The sequence below is a fragment of the Perca flavescens genome, chromosome 2 (assembly GCF_004354835.1).
Source record: "Perca flavescens isolate YP-PL-M2 chromosome 2, PFLA_1.0, whole genome shotgun sequence".
In the NCBI taxonomy this organism is placed as follows: domain Eukaryota; kingdom Metazoa; phylum Chordata; class Actinopteri; order Perciformes; family Percidae; genus Perca; species Perca flavescens.
The window spans coordinates 1,750,717-1,770,533 of record NC_041332.1 but is presented as its reverse complement, the minus strand read 5'-3'; the positions used below and the strand labels follow the sequence as shown (position 1 = coordinate 1,770,533).

Genomic DNA, 19,817 nt, shown 5'->3' with positions numbered 1-19,817 from the left:
CTACAGATGATGTAATCACCCCCCCAAACTACAGATGATGTAATCACCCCCCAAACTACAGATGATGTAATCACCTCCCCCCCCAAACTACAGATGATGTAATCACCCCCAAACTACAGATGATGTAATCACCCCCCCAAACTACAGATGATTTAATCACCCCCCAAACTACAGATGATTTAATCGACTCCCCCCAAACTACAGATGATGTAATCACCCCCCCCAGCCTATAGCCTTACCGGGACATTTGGCGCTCTTCTACTTCCTCTTCTACTTCCTGCTCTGCTCCCGTCAGAACTACTACGAGCACTAGAGGGCGCCGCCACTACAACCATTACTGTAGGTCAGCGCGATGATTTATGGTCTTCATCTTCATATCATCAAACTCTCTCTGTGTTTTGATTGGTTGTCCCAAGTGAATCGCACCGGTGGTTTTATCCTTTCATTGTTTCTATTTTTGAAGTTTCTGCTGCATTTACTCATGTTTTCCGTCACTTTTTTTTCGCTGTTGTTATCACTTTTTTGATTGTCTGAGTGTGTAATGTGTGTAATGTGTGTGTTCCCAGATGTCTGAGTGTGTAACGTGTGTGTGTAATGTGTGTGTTCCCAGATGTCTGAGTGTGTAATATGTGTGTTCCCAGCTGTCTGAGTGTTTAACGTGTGTGTGTAATGTGTGTGTTCCCAGATGTCTGAGTGTTTAACGTGTGTGTGTAATGTGTGTGTTCCCAGATGTCTGAGTGTGTAATATGTGTGTTCCCAGCTGTCTGAGTGTTTAACGTGTGTGTGTAATGTGTGTGTTCCCAGCTGTAACTGTAACTCCCAGACCCCTCCCCCGGTGAAGGTAGCGCTGGGCGGAGACCAGAGCTACCTGAGCTCCGTCCTCGGCTGCTTTGTGGAGCAGCTGGCCAGCAAGACGCCTGATTGGCTGAGCTACTTCCGCTTCCTCATCCTCCCCATCGGTACGCATGCACTCAAAGACACACACACATAGACACACACACACACACACACACACATACACACATTATATGAAAATGTATGGCTTACACTTTATTTAAAGGGTGTGTATAAGTGTCAGTGACCAAGGAGTAAGACAATGAGGAAAACTGGAGTTTGTTGAAAAAGTGGGTTTTAATTTACCCCAAAAATGCACAAAACAATATAAACCAAGAACTTAATATCTAGGCCTCTAAAATAGGTCAACTCAATATAACTTAAACCGAAAAATAGCAACAACAAAAATAGACGTGAACTCAACAAAACTGATCTCCTGACTGAGAGAAAAGGGAACATGTATACTAACTGGGCCAAACCAAATAACACACAGGGGGAAACCAAATGGACATAATTGCAACTAATACAAATAAACCCAACCTAAACCTAAATCCCCCCTCCAGCATGGCATCAGATGGTACGGCCCCATTGGCAGGCCATAGTATACAACAGTCCTTCACCCTTGGCCCCGCCTTTTCTGCACCAGGAAGGACCTCACCACCAGCATGGTAACAAAGACAGAAAATAATGATTAATACAACAAAAACCTTACAATGTAGAAAAGACTGCATTCCATTTAAACCATATAAAGCTAAAGGAAATAAAGATGGATTATGAATTAACCAAACAGTGTAATGTGTTTGTTTTAATGTTGAAATTGTTTGGGGTGTGGCTGACACACACTAAATTAATATGTGTACTAAAATAATATGTAATATGTGTACTAAAAAGCATGGGGTGACATTGTGTGCCATATTACCATTGCTGGCTGTGTAACCTGTGTGGCTTAGGCCATAACAATAAGACACCATCATAATTAAATAGACACTATCAATGCAAAGTGAGCATTGTTTCAGATGTTTGTTATGACAACTATACATTAACCGGACAACATATAATAAAATCAGCATGTCACAGCAGGCCCAATAACATAACATGTGACGTGTGACGTCACTTGTCACCACAAAATCCTTTCCACCCTCATCATCGTCTGACCTGTAAACCAGCTGGCTGCCAGCCTTCCCATGATGCTTTGTGTGCTTATGTCCCCGCCAGGAGCCCACCCGCTGGCCAAGTACCTGGCTGCCCTGGACAGTAAATTCAGCGCCCTGTTCATGGACGCCAGCTGGAGGGAGCTGTTTGGCCGCGTGGAGCCCCCGCCGCTCGGTAAGACCGATCCAAACTAGTGACTGTTATTTAGGTCTTTGAGCAACATCACATGATCTTCATACTGAACAGGCTGTATTACATTATGTATTAGTACTATTATTACTACATTATGTATTATTACTAGTGCTGTCAGTTAAACGCGTTATTAATGGTGTCAACGCAAACTCATTTTAACGGAGTACATGTTTTTATCGCGAGATTAACGTTCTTTTTGGCCTAGCACACTTTGTAGTTTTTCCACATGCTGTTGGAACAACTAGTAACGTTAGCAAAACTACAACTACCGATCTAGCTAGACTGGAAACACCACAACAGGCACGCTGCACACACCGCCGAGAGTAGCAGGCTAACGGTACGTTTTGTGTGGATGGCGAGTGTTTGACGCTGAAATGGACTGTCTGATTACAGATGTGTCTGATTACAGATGTGTCTGATTACAGATGTGTCTGATTACAGATGTGTCTGATTACAGATGTGTGTCTGATTACAGATGTGTGTCTGATTGCAGATGTGTGTCTGATTACAGATGTGTGTCTAATTGCAGATGTGTGTCTGATTGCAGATGTGTGTCTGATTACAGATGTGTCTCTGATTGCAGATGTGTGTCTGATTACAGATGTGTCTGATTACAGATGTGTCTGATTACAGATGTGTGTCTGATTACAAATGTGTCTCTGATTACAAATGTGTCTCTGATTACAGATGTGTCTCTGATTACAGATGTGTCTCTGATTACAGATGTGTGTCTGATTGCAGATGTGTGTCTGATTACAGATGTGTGTCTGATTACAGATGTGTGTCTGATTGCAGATGTGTCTCTGATTGCAGATGTGTGTCTGATTACAGATGTGTGTCTGATTGCAGATGTGTGTGTCTGATTACAGATGTGTGTGTCTGATTACAGATGTGTGTCTGATTACAGATGTGTGTCTGATTACAGATGTGTCTGATTACAGATGTGTGTCTGATTACAGATGTGTGTCTGATTACAGATGTGTGTCTGATTACAGATGTGTGTCTGATTACAGATGTGTGTCTGATTACAGATGTGTCTGATTACAGATGTGTGTCTGATTACAGATGTGTGTCTGATTACAGATGTGTGTCTGATTACAGATGTGTCTGATTACAGATGTGTGTCTGATTACAGATGTGTGTCTGATTACAGATGTGTGTCTGATTACAGATGTGTGTCTGATTACAGATGTTGTGGGCGTAGCCGGGCGAGTGTCTCAGTATCTGAGCGGAGCGTCTGTGTCTCACCTGTGTCCGATCTCAGAGGCCATGCTGACCTGCAAACACAAGAGGTACTTTAATGATTACCTCGTTACCTCGTTACCTCGTTACGTTAGGCTTCCTGTGTAACAGCGCGAAAAAGGTTGGAAAAAATGCACAAAAATAACCCTGACCATGTGTCCAGTAGGGTCACATGACAGCCCGGCTCACAGAGTTCTCGCTCAGTACTGGACCAGTTTCAAAGATGGTTGTTCAAACAACGTCGGAAAAAGTGACAAAAAGTTCGGAAAAAGTGACACAAAACTTTGGACAAATCGATAAAAATGCTTCTTTCCAGACAATTTATGGAGACCGTGAGAAACGAGTGATTCATCTGTTGTTGTTTTTCTTAATTTTTCCCAAAAATGTCGAGAAAAAAAAAAGCAACTAAAACGTTGGAAAAACACTTCAAAAAAGTGATGTCAAAAAAGACGTTGGCAAAAACATCAGAAGAAAGAAGAAATGGTTCCCGGCCGATGTAGGGAGCCAATGAGAACTGAGTGATTCATTAGTTTTGTTGTTGTTTTGCCAAAACGTTGAAAGAAACAATTAAATCACAGAAAAAAGACATTTATTTTGGGTCCAGGTTGAAACAAACATAGTTCCCCTTTAATATTTCTGACTAAACATCTGTTTTACTGCTTGTCGTCTTGTTGTCTTGTTGCCTTGTCGTCTTGTCGTCTTATCGTCTTGTTGTCTTGTTGCCTTGTCGTCTTGTCGTCTTGTCGTCTTGTTGTCTTGTTGTTTTGTCGTCTTGTCGTCTTGTCGTCTTGTTGTCTTGTTGTCTTGTTGTTTTGTCGTCTTGTCGTCTTGTCGTCTTGTTGTCTTGTTGTCTTGTTGTCTTGTCGTCTTGTTGTCTTGTCGTCTTGTCGTCTTGTTGTCTTGTTGTCTTGTCATCTTGTTGTCTTGTCGTCTTGTTGTTTTGTTGTCTTGTCGTCTTGTTGTCTTGTCCTGTGCAGCCCTGATGACGACTCCTTCCAGAAGTTTGTTCCTTTCATCGGGGTAAGAAACGTGTCCGGTACTCTGACTATAGTAGAAATATATAGAAACGTGTCCGGTACTCTGAAAACAATATAAATACTGCTTTAGTATTGTTTTCCAGTACTCTAACTACAGTATAAATATATAAGTATTGTTGTCCAGTACTCTAACTACAGTATAAATATATAAGTATTGTTGGGGGTTCCCTCCTCTGTGTCCCCCCTTTGGGACAGTGTGTCTGACTCCAATAAAAGACCTTCAGTATATATCTCCCGAGCATTCGTTATATTAGTGTTACATTGATCCTAAGCAAGAGCCAAAAAAGACAATTTTTATTTTCTGTTGCTGGCCATCAGCGGTGGAACCGACTGGCCCCTGACATCAGAAGAGCCCCTTCAATTGTGATATTCAAAGCCAGGCTCTAAACTCACCTTTTTACATTGGTCTTCCTGGCATTTTAGTTGTCTTATCCTGCTATGTTTGTAATTAAGTGTCTGTCTTCTGATGTCATTTTAGCCTAAATCAGGGATTTGTAAGTGTGTTTTGCACATTGGTCAGCGCGAGCTGTTTTTAAATGTGCTATAGAAATAAACTTTACTTACTTACTTACTATAAGATAAAGTCAAATACATTAGTTTAATCAGTCAAGCGTCAAAACTACAATACACAGATCTGTGGGATCACAAAGCAGAGACTAAGTTTCCCTAGCAACAGACAAAAAGCCGGAGCCGGTCCACGTATCTCTAGACTGTCTGCCTCATGAGCCTTGATCTATTCTTCATCTTCATCTCATAAGCGTTCTGTAGACTCACCGTTCCCGACCTGGTGGTGGCGACATTAGCTGCAGTCTTCTCCTGAACAGAGGTGGAGCTAATGAGGAAAGGCTAGTGACGTTGCTCTTTCTACGGACTAGAAGAAGAAGAAGAAAAAGGTAAACAACGACAGAACTGGCAGCAGCATTGACGTCAATGCTTTGATCTGATTGGATGAACTACTTGGTGAGATCGAGCCTTTCATTCACCATAAATAACTCATCTTAACCCAGTGAGTTTACCAGAGAGACTTGCAGTCACTCTGAGAGTCCTGGCATCACGTTGTCCTCGAGCTCGTTGACCTCTGGTCGTGCACTTGTCTTCTTGTCAACCATGAACATGTTGGTCAATTGTTTTTTTTTATGCTTTTGGTGCTAATCCAGAATTATTTATTTATTTGTCTGTTAGTTGTGTATTGTGTTCGATTGCTGTATGGTTGATGGCAAACCAGTTTCCCTATCGGGATTAATAAAGTTTTTTCAATTCAATTCAATTTTTTTTAAATATTTTTGTTACTTTTTTAACATTTCTTTTAAATTCATGGTAATTGACATTATACCTAATTTTTGAGTTTGAAAAAAAGCAGAAATTATGAATTATTTTGACTAATAGTTAAGATCAGAGTATGTTGAGTGGATCACAGACTGGTTTATGTCAAAGTTTGGTCAGGATAATGTTTTAAAACAATTTTAAAAAAAGTACAACAACAAAAATGGAAGTAATCATTCATTTACCTGCGAAGAACGTGGCATGGGTTGCATACAACATATATCCATGCAGCCAACTTATTTCTGGGCAACTTGGTTGTAAGAAACCCATACCACTGATATAAAAAACTTTGAAAACAGGTCAAATTTGACCCTAGGACATCACAAGGGTTAAATCCTGGCGCGCCAGCGAGATCTACGTCATTTTGATGTCACATTGGCGCGCGACAGGTCGGGAACGTCGACTGTAAAGAGGCCTTTAACTCTGATGAACAGAAGGTGCATTTTGTATCAGACAGATAAACAGGGAGGTGTATCAGACAGATAAACAGGGAGGTGTCTTCCTGCCGAGAGGCAGGAAGACACCTCCCTGTGAGGAGAGAATAAAAACACAGGGACAGCTCAGATCGAAGCTTACTCGGACAGAGACTGTGGTGGACCGAGCTTTGACTTGATGTCTGTCGCTAGGGAAACTTAGACTCTGTTTGTGAACCCACAGCTGTGTTATAAAAGTACTCCGGGTGACCTCTGATGCACAGAACCTTAAGTCATAAAAATAGTTTAGGATTTTATGGCTTAGAGGTGCATTGTTTCAAGGTTGTGAGAACGGAAGAGGAGGTTGCACCAGACAGAGACCCCGACCTCGTGTGTGTGTGTGTTAGATACCAGTTTCTGTCTAGAAACAAGAAGAGGCTTCTTGTGAGGATAGGATAAAAGCTTGAGGGAGAGAACAGATCATGGCTCATAATTCAGACGAGATCTTGGTGGACCAGCTCTGACTTAATGTCTGTTGCCAGGGAAACTTAGTCTCTGTTTGTGAACCCACAGCTGTGTTATAACTCTTATGCTAGACTCTGTAAACTTTGCTTAACTGAACTCTTCATCTCAGATGGATCCTTGTGTTCTGGTAAACATTAAGTCTGATTAAAGAAGGCGTGGGAATTAAGTGATTGGAGTCAGATTTCTCTGGTGTTAGGGCCTTACTTTGGGCCTGTCTTTCGGACGAATTCCCACTACAATCTATACAATATATTACATCTTTGTTTGTGTTGTCAGATGGTGAATGTCGGCATCGTGGAGCAGAAACTCCACTACTCCACCTCTGGTACATTATTCATCTTCTTATCTTTCTCTTTATTCAACTTTAGTAACTCTATTTTAGTATTTTCTTCCCCTAATCTTTGTGGGAAAGAACAAAGAAAACATTAAAGGCTCTGACACACCAACCAGACAGCCCGACCGTCGGCAGAAAAGGCAGTCGGAGCGATCAGTCGGAGCGATCAGTCGGAGAGATCAGTCGGAGCGATCAGTCAGAGAGATCAGTCGGAGCGGTCAGTCGGAGCGGTCAGTCGGAGCGATCAGTCGGAGAGATCAGTCGGAGAGATCAGTCGGAGCGGTCAGTCGGAGCGATCAGTCGGAGAGATCAGTCGGAGAGATCAGTCGGAGCGATCAGTCGGAGAGATCAGTCGGAGAGATCAGTCGGAGAGATCAGTCGGAGAGGTCAGTCGGAGCAATCAGTCGGAGAGGTCAGTCGGAGAGATCAGTCGGAGCGATCAGTCGGAGAACACACCGAAGAGACGCCAACATGAGCGTACGTTCTGCGCGTAATACGTCTCCATACAACCCGGTCTCACGGCAGTTCGTGTAAATGTCAACGTTATTCTTAATCTATTGATACGTGTTCACGGAGACGTTTTTCTCGTTTTTTACGAGTAAATGTCACGTTATTTTTTCTCGGGGAAAGGAGATGTGGCCACAAAATACGCTTCCCATTGAAATACATTACTTCACATTTTCGTGTTATCCGCCACGTAAAAAACGACAAAAACGTCTCCGTGAACACGTATCAATAGATTACAATAACGTCACATTTACCCGAACTGCCGTGAGACCGGGCTGCTCCGTAACAGCAGGCGGCACCGATCTGTATTGTCGACCAAAAAACGACGGAAATAACGCGTCACGTGGATCTGGCGATCTCGTATTGTACTAAAATAGTTTCACCGAAACGTGTTTCTGAAAACATTTTAAGCTGCTGAATCTGTTTTAGTTTTTCTGATCGACAACAAAGGTCAGTTTGAGAGACTTTCGTCAGATTTTGAGAGCCCTTAGTCTTGCTCATCCCACTCGCCATTTCCGGTAAGTGTTGTAACATAAGTGCACTGATTCGCTAGTCGAGGGCTAGAACGCCACCAATCAGATTGGTCTTTGAGTCCGACTGCCCGCCCCGCTGATTCAACAAGTCAAATCGGCCCAAATTAAAGCCGACGGCTCCTCCGGCTGACGATGGCACGCAACACACCGAACAGACTCGAGTCACCGATCTCGCCAGACTGTCCGACGGCCGATTATCGGGTTGGTGTGTCGGCACCTTTCTGTTTTCTCCTCCACAGTCTTCATTGTTTCTTTTTGTCTTTATTAAACTGTAATAAATCTATTTTAGTATTTTCTTCTTTAACTTCTCGTCTGTTTCGCTCCGCAGTCGACTTGGATGACATCACACTGGGATCTCCTCCCGCCCAATTGGGAGCCCCGTTCACCACTCCCCCTCCCTCCCCCTCCACCAGGTACTTCCTGTTTACAGACGGACAGCTTTTCCTTTCAAAATAAAGGCTTCAGCTGTCCGATATATAACCCTAACTCCCCGGAAGTCATCAGAAATAGATTTTAAGAGTCGGGGGAATAATTTGATTTGTAAACATTTTTTGTGTCTTTGAGCTTTTGATTTGTTTTGCTGTTATGTTGTTTGTTTTGGAACAGATTTATTTGTCCCTTTTCCCAAATTTTTTGTCTCTTTTTTCAATTTTTTTTTTTCACCTTTCTAGACGTTCAGGAGATGGTTGATATTAAGTTACAGGAGGAGGATTACATAAATTTATATTTAATTAATATTGTGTTTTGTTCTTTTAGCTTTTATTGTCTTATTTCTCTCCTCCTCCTTCCCTTGTCTCCTTTCCTTCTCCTCCCTCCCTTCCTCCTCCTTTCCTTCCTTCTCCTTCCCTTTGTCTCCTTTCCTTCTCCTCCCTTTCTCCTCCTTTCCTTCTCCTCCCTTCCTCCTCCTTCCCTTTGTCTCCTTTCCTTCTCCTCCCTTCCTCCTCCTTTCCTTGTCTCCTTTCCTTCTCCTCCCTTCCTCCTCCTTCCCCCTCCTTTCCTTTGTCTCCTTTCCTTTTCCTCCTTCCCTTGTCTCCTTTCCTTTTCCTCCTTTCCTCCTCCTTCCCTTGTCTCCTTTCCCTCTCCTCCTTTTCTCCTCCATTCTCTTTGTCTCCTTTCCTCCTCCTTTCCTTTGTCTCCTTTCCCTCTCCTCCCTTCCTCCTCCTTCCTTTGTCTCCTCTCCTTTGTCTCCTTTCGTTATAACGCTATCATTCAGGCTGATATTTTCAAAATAAAGGCTTTTATTCTCTAATAAGACATGATTCGTCTCATTTCCTCCCTAACCAGCGGAGTGGGGGAGGCAGCCGGTCTGCAGGTGGACTACTGGACCCAGGGAGGAGGAGGAGGAGGAGAGAGGAAGATGAAGAGCAGTCTGAAGAGCCGCTGCCTTCAGGTGTCGAGGATCAGCGGAGGAGAGCAGCTGAGCATCACCGTGGTAACCAAAGAGAAGAACAAGAAAGGTGAGGAAGAAGAGACAAAAACATTCGGAAAAAAAATAATCTGTCTGTTAGAGGAGTCATTACAGACTATTACACAGGAACAGGGTTCAGATATATATATATATATATATATATATATATATATATATATATATATATATATATATATATATATATATATATATCTGATGGTGATGATGATGAAGGTGATGATGATGGTGATGACGATGGTGATGATGGTGATGGTGATGATGATGATGATGATGATGGTGATGGTGATGATGATGAAGGTGTTTGTTTCAGTCATGTTCCTCAGTAAGAAGATGAAGGAGAAAGAGGCGGAGTCGAGGAGTCAGCTGATCGAAGGAATCAACAGACTGATCTGCACCTCCAAACACCAGCACACACTGAGAGGTACACACACACACACACACACACACACACACACACACACACACACACAAACACACACACACACTGAGAGGTACACACATACACACACACACACACATACACACACTGAGAGGTACACACACACACACACACACACACACACACACACACACACACTGAGAGGTACACACACACACACACACACACACACACTGAGAGGTACACACACACACACACACACACACACACACACACACACACTGAGAGGTACACACACACACACATACACACACTGAGAGGTACACACACACACACACACACATACACACACACACACACACTGAGAGGTACACACACACACACACACACACACACTGAGAGGTACACACACACACACATACACACACTGAGAGGTACACACACACACACACACACACACACACACACACACACTGAGAGGTACACACACACACACACACATACACACACACAGAGGTACACACACACACACACACACACACACACACTGAGAGGTACACACACACACACACACACACACACACTGAGAGGTACATATACACACACACACACACACACACACACACACACACACACACACACACTGAGGGTACACACACACACACACACACATACACACACTGAGAGGTACACACACACACACATCCACACACTGAGAGGTACATACACACACACACACACGCATACACACACACACACATATACACACACTGAGAGGTACACACACACACACACACACACACACACATACACACACTGAGAGGTACACACACACACACACACACACACACACACACACACACACACACACTGAGAGGTATACACACACACACACACACACACACACACACTGAGAGGTACACAGACACACACACACACACACACACACACACACACACAAACACACACACACACACACACACACACACACAGACACACGCACACACACACACACACACACAGACACCCCCCCACCATTTAAAGTGTGTCCCTGTGTGTCTCTCTGCGTGTGTGTGTGTCCCTGTGTGTGTGTCCCTGTGTGTGTCTCTGTGTGTGTGTGTGTGTGTCTGTGTGTGTGTGTGTGTGTGTGTGTGTGTGTCTGTGTGTGTGTGTCTGTGTGTGTGTGTGTGTGTGTGTGTTTCTCTCTGTGTGTGTGTGTCTCTGTGTGTGTCTCTCTGTGTGTGTGTGTCTCTGTGTGTGTCTCTCAGTCTCTATAGACGGTGTCGAGTGGAACGACGTCAAGTTCTTCCAGCTCTCCGCTCAGTGGCCGACCCACGTCAAACACTTCCCCGTGGGGCTCTTCGGCTACAGCAGACCCTGACCCCCGAGTCATGTGACCCCCGAGTCATGTGACCCCCGAGTCATGTCACCTCCGAGTCACATGACCAATGTTCCCTCTAATTTTTCATGTGTCTGGGCATACACACAAGCTCCCTGAGCACACTGAGGATCACTGTGAGCAACATCAGTTGTGCACGCTGTGGCCACACACCAGTATCACACCTGTTCAACACCTGGGATCATAGCAAGTTACATGGCTTATTAAAAGAATCTAATTACAGCAGCAATTTCCATTAGTTTACTTTTAATATTTTCGAGGGTTTACCACTCAACCGCTGAGCTACCGGCTCTGGCCCACTTAAAATGAAAAAGACAAAAATCTTGTTGTTCCTGAGATGTGTAGTATGTTATACTACACTACGGAGTCCTGCTTTGGCCATGGGAAGAGTCCTGCTTTGGCCTGGGTGAGGGTCCAGTTGTGGCCTGGGTGAGGGTCCAGTTGTGGCCTGGGTGAGGGTCCAGTTGTGGCCTGGGTGAGGGTCCAGTTGTGGCCTGGGTGAGGGTCCAGTTGTGGCCTGGGTGAGGGTCCAGTTGTGGCCTGGGTGAGGGTCCAGTTGTGGCCTGGGTGAGGGTCCTGCTCTGGAAGAAAGGAGACATATACACCTTTCAGACATAACATTTTGTTCACATTAAAACATTGACATTTTGCACAATGACATGTGTGCTGTAGCTTGTGATACAGTGTAAATTCCTGTAACTCTTTGTCTGTAAAATATCTAATTCCACTGTTTTTATTAGCATTTCTACTACCCATAAATTATCTAGTAGTAACAGCATTTAATGATTAACATCCATACATAAAAAATCGTAATAAATGTCACTAGAATATGCACAAATCTGACTTAAATTTTACCTTATTTTTCACATCTGTCTTTCTCACTTCTCCAGTGGTTGTACACTTTGTCCAGGTTGATGGCTCCGTCTGCTTCTTGCTTTGACTTTATGCGCATCAGCTGGTCCAAACGTGCCACTTCAAGACGATTTCTGGATGCTGTTTTGATATGATTCATTAAACTAAATCCTCTTTCACAATCTGCACTGGAAGCTTGAAATGTAGCACAAATATCCACAAGCTGTGAGATCTCCTTTAGCTCCTCACATCTAGAATGTGCTGATTGACCCCTGTTTAAGTTTTTGCTTAATTATGTACTTGAATTCAGCATATTGACTGTTAATGGCCTCCATAGACTGTGGGTGGTGGAGAATGGCTTCATACTTTTTTGCCAGTGTGGCAATGTCTGCTGATCCATAGTCAAAACTGATGTCTGAGCTCAATGCTTCAATGTCAAATGCAGACCACTCCTTTAATCCATCCTCTGGAAAAAAACGAGCATCCATGTGATCACAGAGCTTACTAATAGAAAGAGTAATCTCACCAGTATGCCCTTCCATCACTGTCAGGCAGAGTTGTGCTAGCTCACCCAAAACATCTCCCAGAGCAGTGATAGTAGCTTTTTGTAGCAGTACTTTGCCACTGGATCTCTGTTATCAGTGAATTCTCTTTTACAGAATTCTTCAAGCACAGTGTAGTTCCTCAGAACAGCATTGACAGCTTGGTGCTGCGACAGCCATCGCACTTCGTTCAGAGGCCTGAATGACAGTGTATCTTCATCACGATTCTTTGCTATGTCCTCCATTTTGCCCCTCTTCACAGTGGACCGAGAAAAAGTGGAATATACAGTTCTAAGAAGAGTTTCCACATCTCGCATCAAAGGCACATCTTTCCAGGCATCATCAATGCCCAAGTCCTCTCTATGGGCCACACAATGTTGTTCAGTTAGGTGTGGTATTTAACAAAGCCGCAACTCCGTTGTGTCTTCCTAGCATTACTGCGGCACCATCGGAGGTCAGCATCACCATTCTCTGCATGTCCAGTCCATGTTTGGAGTAAAACTGAGTTATTGCCTGCACAATATCCTTAGCAGTGCATGCTGTCAGCTGGATGATGAACACAGTTTTATAGTTGACATCATTTTCCTCCCTGTATTTAATATATATGACTAGCATTTTGTGTACTGTTATGTCTGTGCTCTCATCTACTATCAGGGTATGCCAACGTGCATTTTTAACACTGCACATAGTCTCATTCTGCACTATCTCACTGATTGAGTTCACAAATTCAAAGGCATAGTTTTTGCTTGGCCAGCTTTCTGGTATACTCACATACTTTGCCATGTGATCGTGGATTTGTTGAACTGACAGCATTGATGCATTCATTTTGATGGCCAGTAAAATATTGTCAATGAGAACTTTAACTTGCTCGGGGTCAGATTTTGTTTTGTGCAACAGCTCGTTCCTTTTCTCCCGGTCTTTTGCGCTCTCCCGCAATAATGTACCAATCCCCTGTCCCATCTTGAGTCTCCGTACAATTCCAACAGCTTTCAAATGAGTTTTTCTGCTGAATGTCACGCTTGAGGTAGTCCAACTTCCATTCAGTCCACATTTTTCCAACCGAAAACTCGCTTGTTACTTTGGCTTCGCTGCATGTTTTGCAGAGCAGACCTGTCTCACTCGAAAAAGAAAAAATCTCCCCCAGTGTCACCACTTGTTCTCCCGTTTCCACATACTCCGACAGCCATTCCATCTTAAAAGAACCACATTTCTTTTTTACTTTGGCTTGGTGGGTGGATGTGTCACTGCCCGTTCGTTTCGCCATGGTAAGGGGTTTGCATTTGCGTCGCCGTCTCTTATCTCTGCCATACTGTTGTTAGCGGTGCCACGGCACGTATGGGCTGGGCGCGATATTACGAATCCCACTATGGCCACGCCAAGACCCGCCCTGCAATAGCATTCACACACTACTATTGGCCAGGCGTCCATGCACTCGAGGTGAAATGCCTGACCCCAACCAATCGAGCTGCTTCGTAGGGCGGGTCTTGGCGTGGCCATAGTGGGATTCGTAATTTTGCGGGCAGGGCATATACACAAACAGAGACACAGAGGCAGAGAGACAGAGAGACAGAGAGACACAGAGACACAGAGACACAGAGAGACAGAGACACAGAGACACAGAGACTCAGAGACTCAGACTCAGATGTCCAGATGTAGAAACAGATTTATCCTTCAGGTAGCTCACCATCAGAAACCCCTGCGAGGGACTCTGGTGTTCTGGGTGTTATTTTGATGAAGCTGTGATACAGTGGGTGCTCCGGAGCTCGAGCACCCACTGGTGAGCCAGACTGCCAGCAGGCTCCATTCATTTAAAATGAAACGTCGCTGTCAGTCCCCTGCTCCGTATCCTACCCACCAATCACAGCGTCTCTCAGATGAAAACGCCTCTTTAGTGGCCCCCCCTTCATCCCCCGACTATACAGTGCGTGCGTGTGCGTTAGGTAACCAGAGTGAGACTAAAATGGACAGATTTGTAATTAAAAAAGCCAAACCTAATGATGCCAGTGCATTAATGTCCACCAGTGCCCTGTCAGAAGCAGATAACAACGGTGAAGATAGGAGCTATTTCTTTCTAATTTCCCACGAAGCTGATCGCGTTACTTATCAGTTAAACGTCTCATCTCCGGTCCTGTCTGTGTGTGTGAGAAGTGGAGCTGTCTGTCCTGAGCTGAAAGCCTACCTTACAGCTTTATTATCTAGTTCATAGGCGTATGTGTTCCTGTCGGCCACTGTCCATTTTCTAAGGTTCTGAAACGTAAAAGGTTTTTGACTACTTTATTTATAAAAGGGCGGAGGAACACATAAATCTAACCCTCTAACTTTACATTTCATCTGATATGCATTATGAAATTTAATTAGGAAATGAAAATATCCAGGCGAAATAAAAATATATTACAGACTTTTCAAGGGCCCTCCCTCCCCTTGGGCCCTGGTGATCAGTATCGGTTTTACCCCCAGTCCGATGCCCCTGCCTGTGGCTGTGGCTGTTTTTGTCCCGTTGCTGTGCTCACAGATCTGAACCCCCGGCTCTCTGGAGCGCTGTGCGCCGCTGGTTCCTGGAGAAGGAACATGTCGGATATTACAGACGTTCCTGTAATGTTGTGTTGCAATATTATGTCATATCAATGTTATATAAAGTGTTTTATGTATTATTATCAGCTGGAGCGTGCAGTCCGTACGCTGGAAGAAGTATTCAGATTACTGCAGTAAAAGTACTGATACTGCACTGTAGAAATACTCTGTTACAAGTTAAGGTCCTGCAGAGAAAATGTTCCTTCAGTCAAAGTGTGTAAGTATCATCAGGAACATGTATTTAAAGTATTAAAACATTGTAGAAAGTATAAAGGATCCAAACAGTTGTGTGTTTAAGGGTCTAAACACACACACACACACACACACACACACACACACACACACACACACACACACACACACACACACACACACACACACACACAACCAGTTGTGTGTTTAATGGTCTCATCATCTCAGCGTGACTTGTAGTCCTTATATTGTCGGCTAGTTTACTTTAGAATCAAACATCAGATTTATAAACTACATGAGTTTAGTGTGCAGGAATCTAGTAACTAGTAACTAAAGTAACTAGTAACTAAAGCTGGAACAGATGAATGTAGTGGAGTAACTAAAGTAACTAGTAACTAAAGCTGGAACAGATGAATGTAGTGGAGTAACTAAAGTAACTAGTAACTAAAGCTGGAACAGATGAATGTAGTGGAGTAACTAAAGTAACTAGTAACTAAAGCTGGAACAGATGAATGTAGCGGAGTAACTAAAGTAACTAGTAACTAAAGCTGGAAAAGATGAATGTAGTGGAGTAACTAAAGTAACTAGTAACTAAAGCTGGAACAGATGAATGTAGCGGAGTAACTAAAGTAACTAGTAACTAAAGCTGGAACAGATGAATGTAGTGGAGTAAAAAGTCCAATATTTCTGTCTGAAATGTAGTGGAGTAGAAGTAGAAAGTGACATGAAAAGAAAAGACTCAAGTAAAGTACAAGTACCTCAACATTTGGACTGAAGGAGAGTACTGGAGTAAATGTACTTAGTTACATTCCAGCGTTGGTCACTCAGACATGCACAGATCATTTCTTAAACCCTTCAGCGAGTGGAGTCTCTTTTTTGAAGAGTTTAGAGACGTTTAATGGCTTCAACACCAAACTCTGGGTCCTCCTACTCTTCGTTGCTTATTTTATTTTTTAATAAATGAACTTTACATTTCAAACTCAGTGCAGATATTCATTGAGGTGCAACACAACTGCTCCAGTCACCCGTAACATCAAAAGTCCTGCAGGTTTTTTTATCAACTCAATCTCACTCCCAGTTAGTTAAGAGGTCTCCTTCAGCGTCTCAGCAGCAACCTGTTCTCACTCCAAACGTCTGGACAGTGGCTGTCAGCGTCTCAGACAACGAAAAAAGAACGTTTGCAGAACGTACCGCGGAGAGCAGGCAGCTACACGGCTTTAGAGAGTAGGCTGGAGGGAGGTTGGTTGGGGGGGTGGATGGGTCAGACAGAGGACTTTCACCCAGGAGACCGGGGATCAGGTCCCACGTGTCTTTAACCGTCCCGTTCTTCCCTCGTGTCACGGAAACGTAGGCCCAGCCACGACCTTCTCCTGAACTCAACTGTGTCAAAAGGGACACCAATAGTCCCGACCAAGCGCGTTATATCGACGCTAAAAGTCTCCTTTAGCGTCAATAACAACGACAAAGGCACCTGGCCAAGGGTCCATATTTTACCAGGTGGGAGTGAGAATCTGTTGCATGCAGAAGCAGAGGGTGGGGGGAAGGGTTTTTCTTGAAATATTACAACTTTTCTTCTTAACCCTCCTGTTGTCTTCGTGTCAAATTTGACCCATTTTCAGAAAGTGTCTATATCAGAAATTTGGGTTTCTGTCAACCAAATTGTCAAAACAAATAATGTGGATGGTTCCGTACAACGCTCTTCACAAGTAAAATGTATGATCAGTTCACTACTTTCATTGAATTTGGGTGCTTTTTTGCACTTCTGGTTGGACGCAAACTGCATTTTGTTGTCTTTGTACTTATACTCTGCACAATGACAATAAAATTGAATCTAATCTAATCAATTTTATAGCATTTGAATAAAAAAAAAAAATCCCAGAAAGAATCGACAAAGACATCGGAAAAAGTGACAAAAACATTGAGAAGTGACAAAAAAAGACGGGAAAGCTTAAAAAAAAAAACATTGGGGGAAAGTGAAAAAACTTTTAATTTTAAATTTTGAGCCAGAAAAACTAAACGTTGCATGGTCGACGGGGAGACACCACAAGGCTTAAAATATTATGGTATTGTCTTGAAGTACTACGACTTGTTTCCGTCTCTCCAGAGTTCAGTGGGTAGAGCAGGCGCACATATACTGAGAGGTTTATGCCTCGATGCAAAGGTCTAGGGTTCGAATCCGACCTGTGATGATTTCCTGCATGTCTTCCCTCTCTCTCTCTCTCTCCTTTCTCACCTAGCTGTCCTGTCAAATTAAGGCGGAAAAGCCCCAAAAAATGTAACTCGCTATCATGGCGATGGGGTTGCTGTGTCACAGGTGATACCCAATCAGCAGAGACATGTATGTAAACTCGTGGTAATAAAAAGGCAGTGGACCTGCCAAAATACAACAAACCACGTTCCAGCCAATCACCGACAAGATGGTTGGGGGAGAGGACAGTTACGGAAACGTGGGGGGAGGGGTGAGCTCGCTCTGTTTTGTTTTGAATTGACTTGGACCGTGAACAGAAGGTACTCATGGTGCACCTTTAACTAATGTGAATCACTAAAGGAGATGGTCAAATGAAAGTGAATTTAAACTCCACTCTCTGTGTGTCTGTAAGCCCACCCCTGAAGCTATGCTGCCGCTTCAAGTCGCACTGCAGCAGACGCTAACGCTACAGAAACGACAGGAAATGAGTCAGATGAGGCTGATGCTGTACACGGTAACGTTACAAAAACAAGTACGGGGTTGCCCGCTCTGGGAGGGAAAAATCACAGATGACTTCGCGTAAACATTTTGATTTGGATATTTGTATTAGGGTTGTGCAAAAACAATTGATTCACATTTGTATCGCGATTCAAGCTCTAGTGATTCAAAAACGATTAATAGAATTCCAAATATCTAATTGCGATTGTTTTGACTGATATTGCGTGTGCAATATGATTCACGATATTGGAGGGAATGATCGATTTTGTATCATTATTCTCATTTTCATTGAAAATTCTTAACATTGAAAGAAATTCAAATGATTATAGTGTGATTTTAGTGAGGATCTGTACCAAACAAAGATGTTTTCTGTAGAATTAGATTTGTAGTCCGGGACGTCTCTGCAGCTCCACAATACTTCATTCAGAATGGTTTGACACAGATTTTGCCATTAACAAATGTTGCGCCCCCTGCGATTTGGATATTGCACTAGTCCATATATAAAAAATGGCATACGACTTGGCGTGTCATACATATGCCACTTACTGAGATCAGTCTGGTATACTCACTACAAAAAAGTAGACTACACCACGAGGAGTTGGGAGTGAGAATGGGTTGTTTTTTAAAGGTCTACAGCATGAGCTGCCTCCTCCATCACCACTGTGGTTCAAAGTCCTTGCACGACAAACGTAAAGTGGTTCACGTTATATATTGCTAAAAGGTACAGATGAAGGATTTATGATACATGTAAATGTCTTTAAATGTTCGAGAGGTATGTGAGGACGAAGAAAGTCCAGTCTTGGATGTCCACCAGCATGCAGCGGCCGGAGAACCGTCCAATAAGGGTACCAGAGAAAGTCCAGAAGAAGCTTCTGGAGTCTTGGTTCAACAAGAACTTTAGATATCCATCCGGACTGCCAAGAACACGTAGAATCTGTCTGTAACCTTTGGGAGCTTTAGGAACCCATCAAAGATGTTTTTAACCTGTTAAAGTCTCTCTAAACCTTTTTCACAAATAACAAATAGCATTACAGGGAAATTCAAGCACCTAGAAAACCTTGTTATACCTTTTCTAAACCCTAAAGGCGCTGACACACCAACACAATTATCATCCGTCGGACAGTTGGAGGAGCTGTCGGCCTTCATTTTGGCCGATTTGACTTGTTGAATCAGCCAGTGGGCAGTCGGACTCAATGACCAATCTGATTGGAGGAGTGCTAGCCCTTGACTACCCAATCAGTGCACTAGCTGACAACGCCAGTATCTTCTTATGACTAGCCATCAAGTTTTCTTCCGTTCAGCGAGTAATGACAACAACGATCCTTCTTGACTACTATCACCTCTCTCTGATGAAAACAGTGACTGACGACAGCGTGCTCTGTGTTTACCAGGTCTAGAGAGAAGTTCCCTCATTTCCGGTTTTAATTTTTTGGGTGACAATACAGATTAGCACTGCCTGCTGTTATGGAGACGTATTACGTCTTGCGCACGTGCAGAACGTACGCTCAAGTCGGTGTCGCTTTGGTGTGCTCCGAGGCACTTTTTAGACCAGCTCGGGGAGATTGATCAGTCCGACTGGCTATTCTGCTGACGGTTGGCCGTCGGGTTGGTGTGTCAGAGCCTTTAGAAAAAGGCACATTTTGAAGAACCTACTGGAATCTTTAGAAATCCTTAA

The 19,817-nt window shown here is 43.5% G+C and overlaps 1 protein-coding gene across 2 annotated transcripts in view; it reads left to right on the top strand.

Annotated features, from left to right (window-relative positions):
- Positions 1-11,524, top strand: part of LOC114568192 (phosphofurin acidic cluster sorting protein 1) — a 35,425-nt gene extending 23,901 nt beyond the window's left edge. For both annotated transcript variants that reach the window (XM_028597633.1, XM_028597641.1), the window contains 9 exons: positions 805-959; positions 2,050-2,160; positions 3,368-3,470; positions 4,398-4,440; positions 6,995-7,043; positions 8,421-8,505; positions 9,377-9,549; positions 9,832-9,942; positions 11,169-11,524. In XM_028597633.1, coding sequence (XP_028453434.1) covers positions 805-959; positions 2,050-2,160; positions 3,368-3,470; positions 4,398-4,440; positions 6,995-7,043; positions 8,421-8,505; positions 9,377-9,549; positions 9,832-9,942; positions 11,169-11,281 — 943 coding nt within the window. In that variant the 3' untranslated portion in view covers positions 11,282-11,524. The remainder of the gene's footprint in view (positions 1-804; positions 960-2,049; positions 2,161-3,367; positions 3,471-4,397; positions 4,441-6,994; positions 7,044-8,420; positions 8,506-9,376; positions 9,550-9,831; positions 9,943-11,168) is intronic.
- Positions 11,525-19,817: the final 8,293 nt, after the last annotated feature.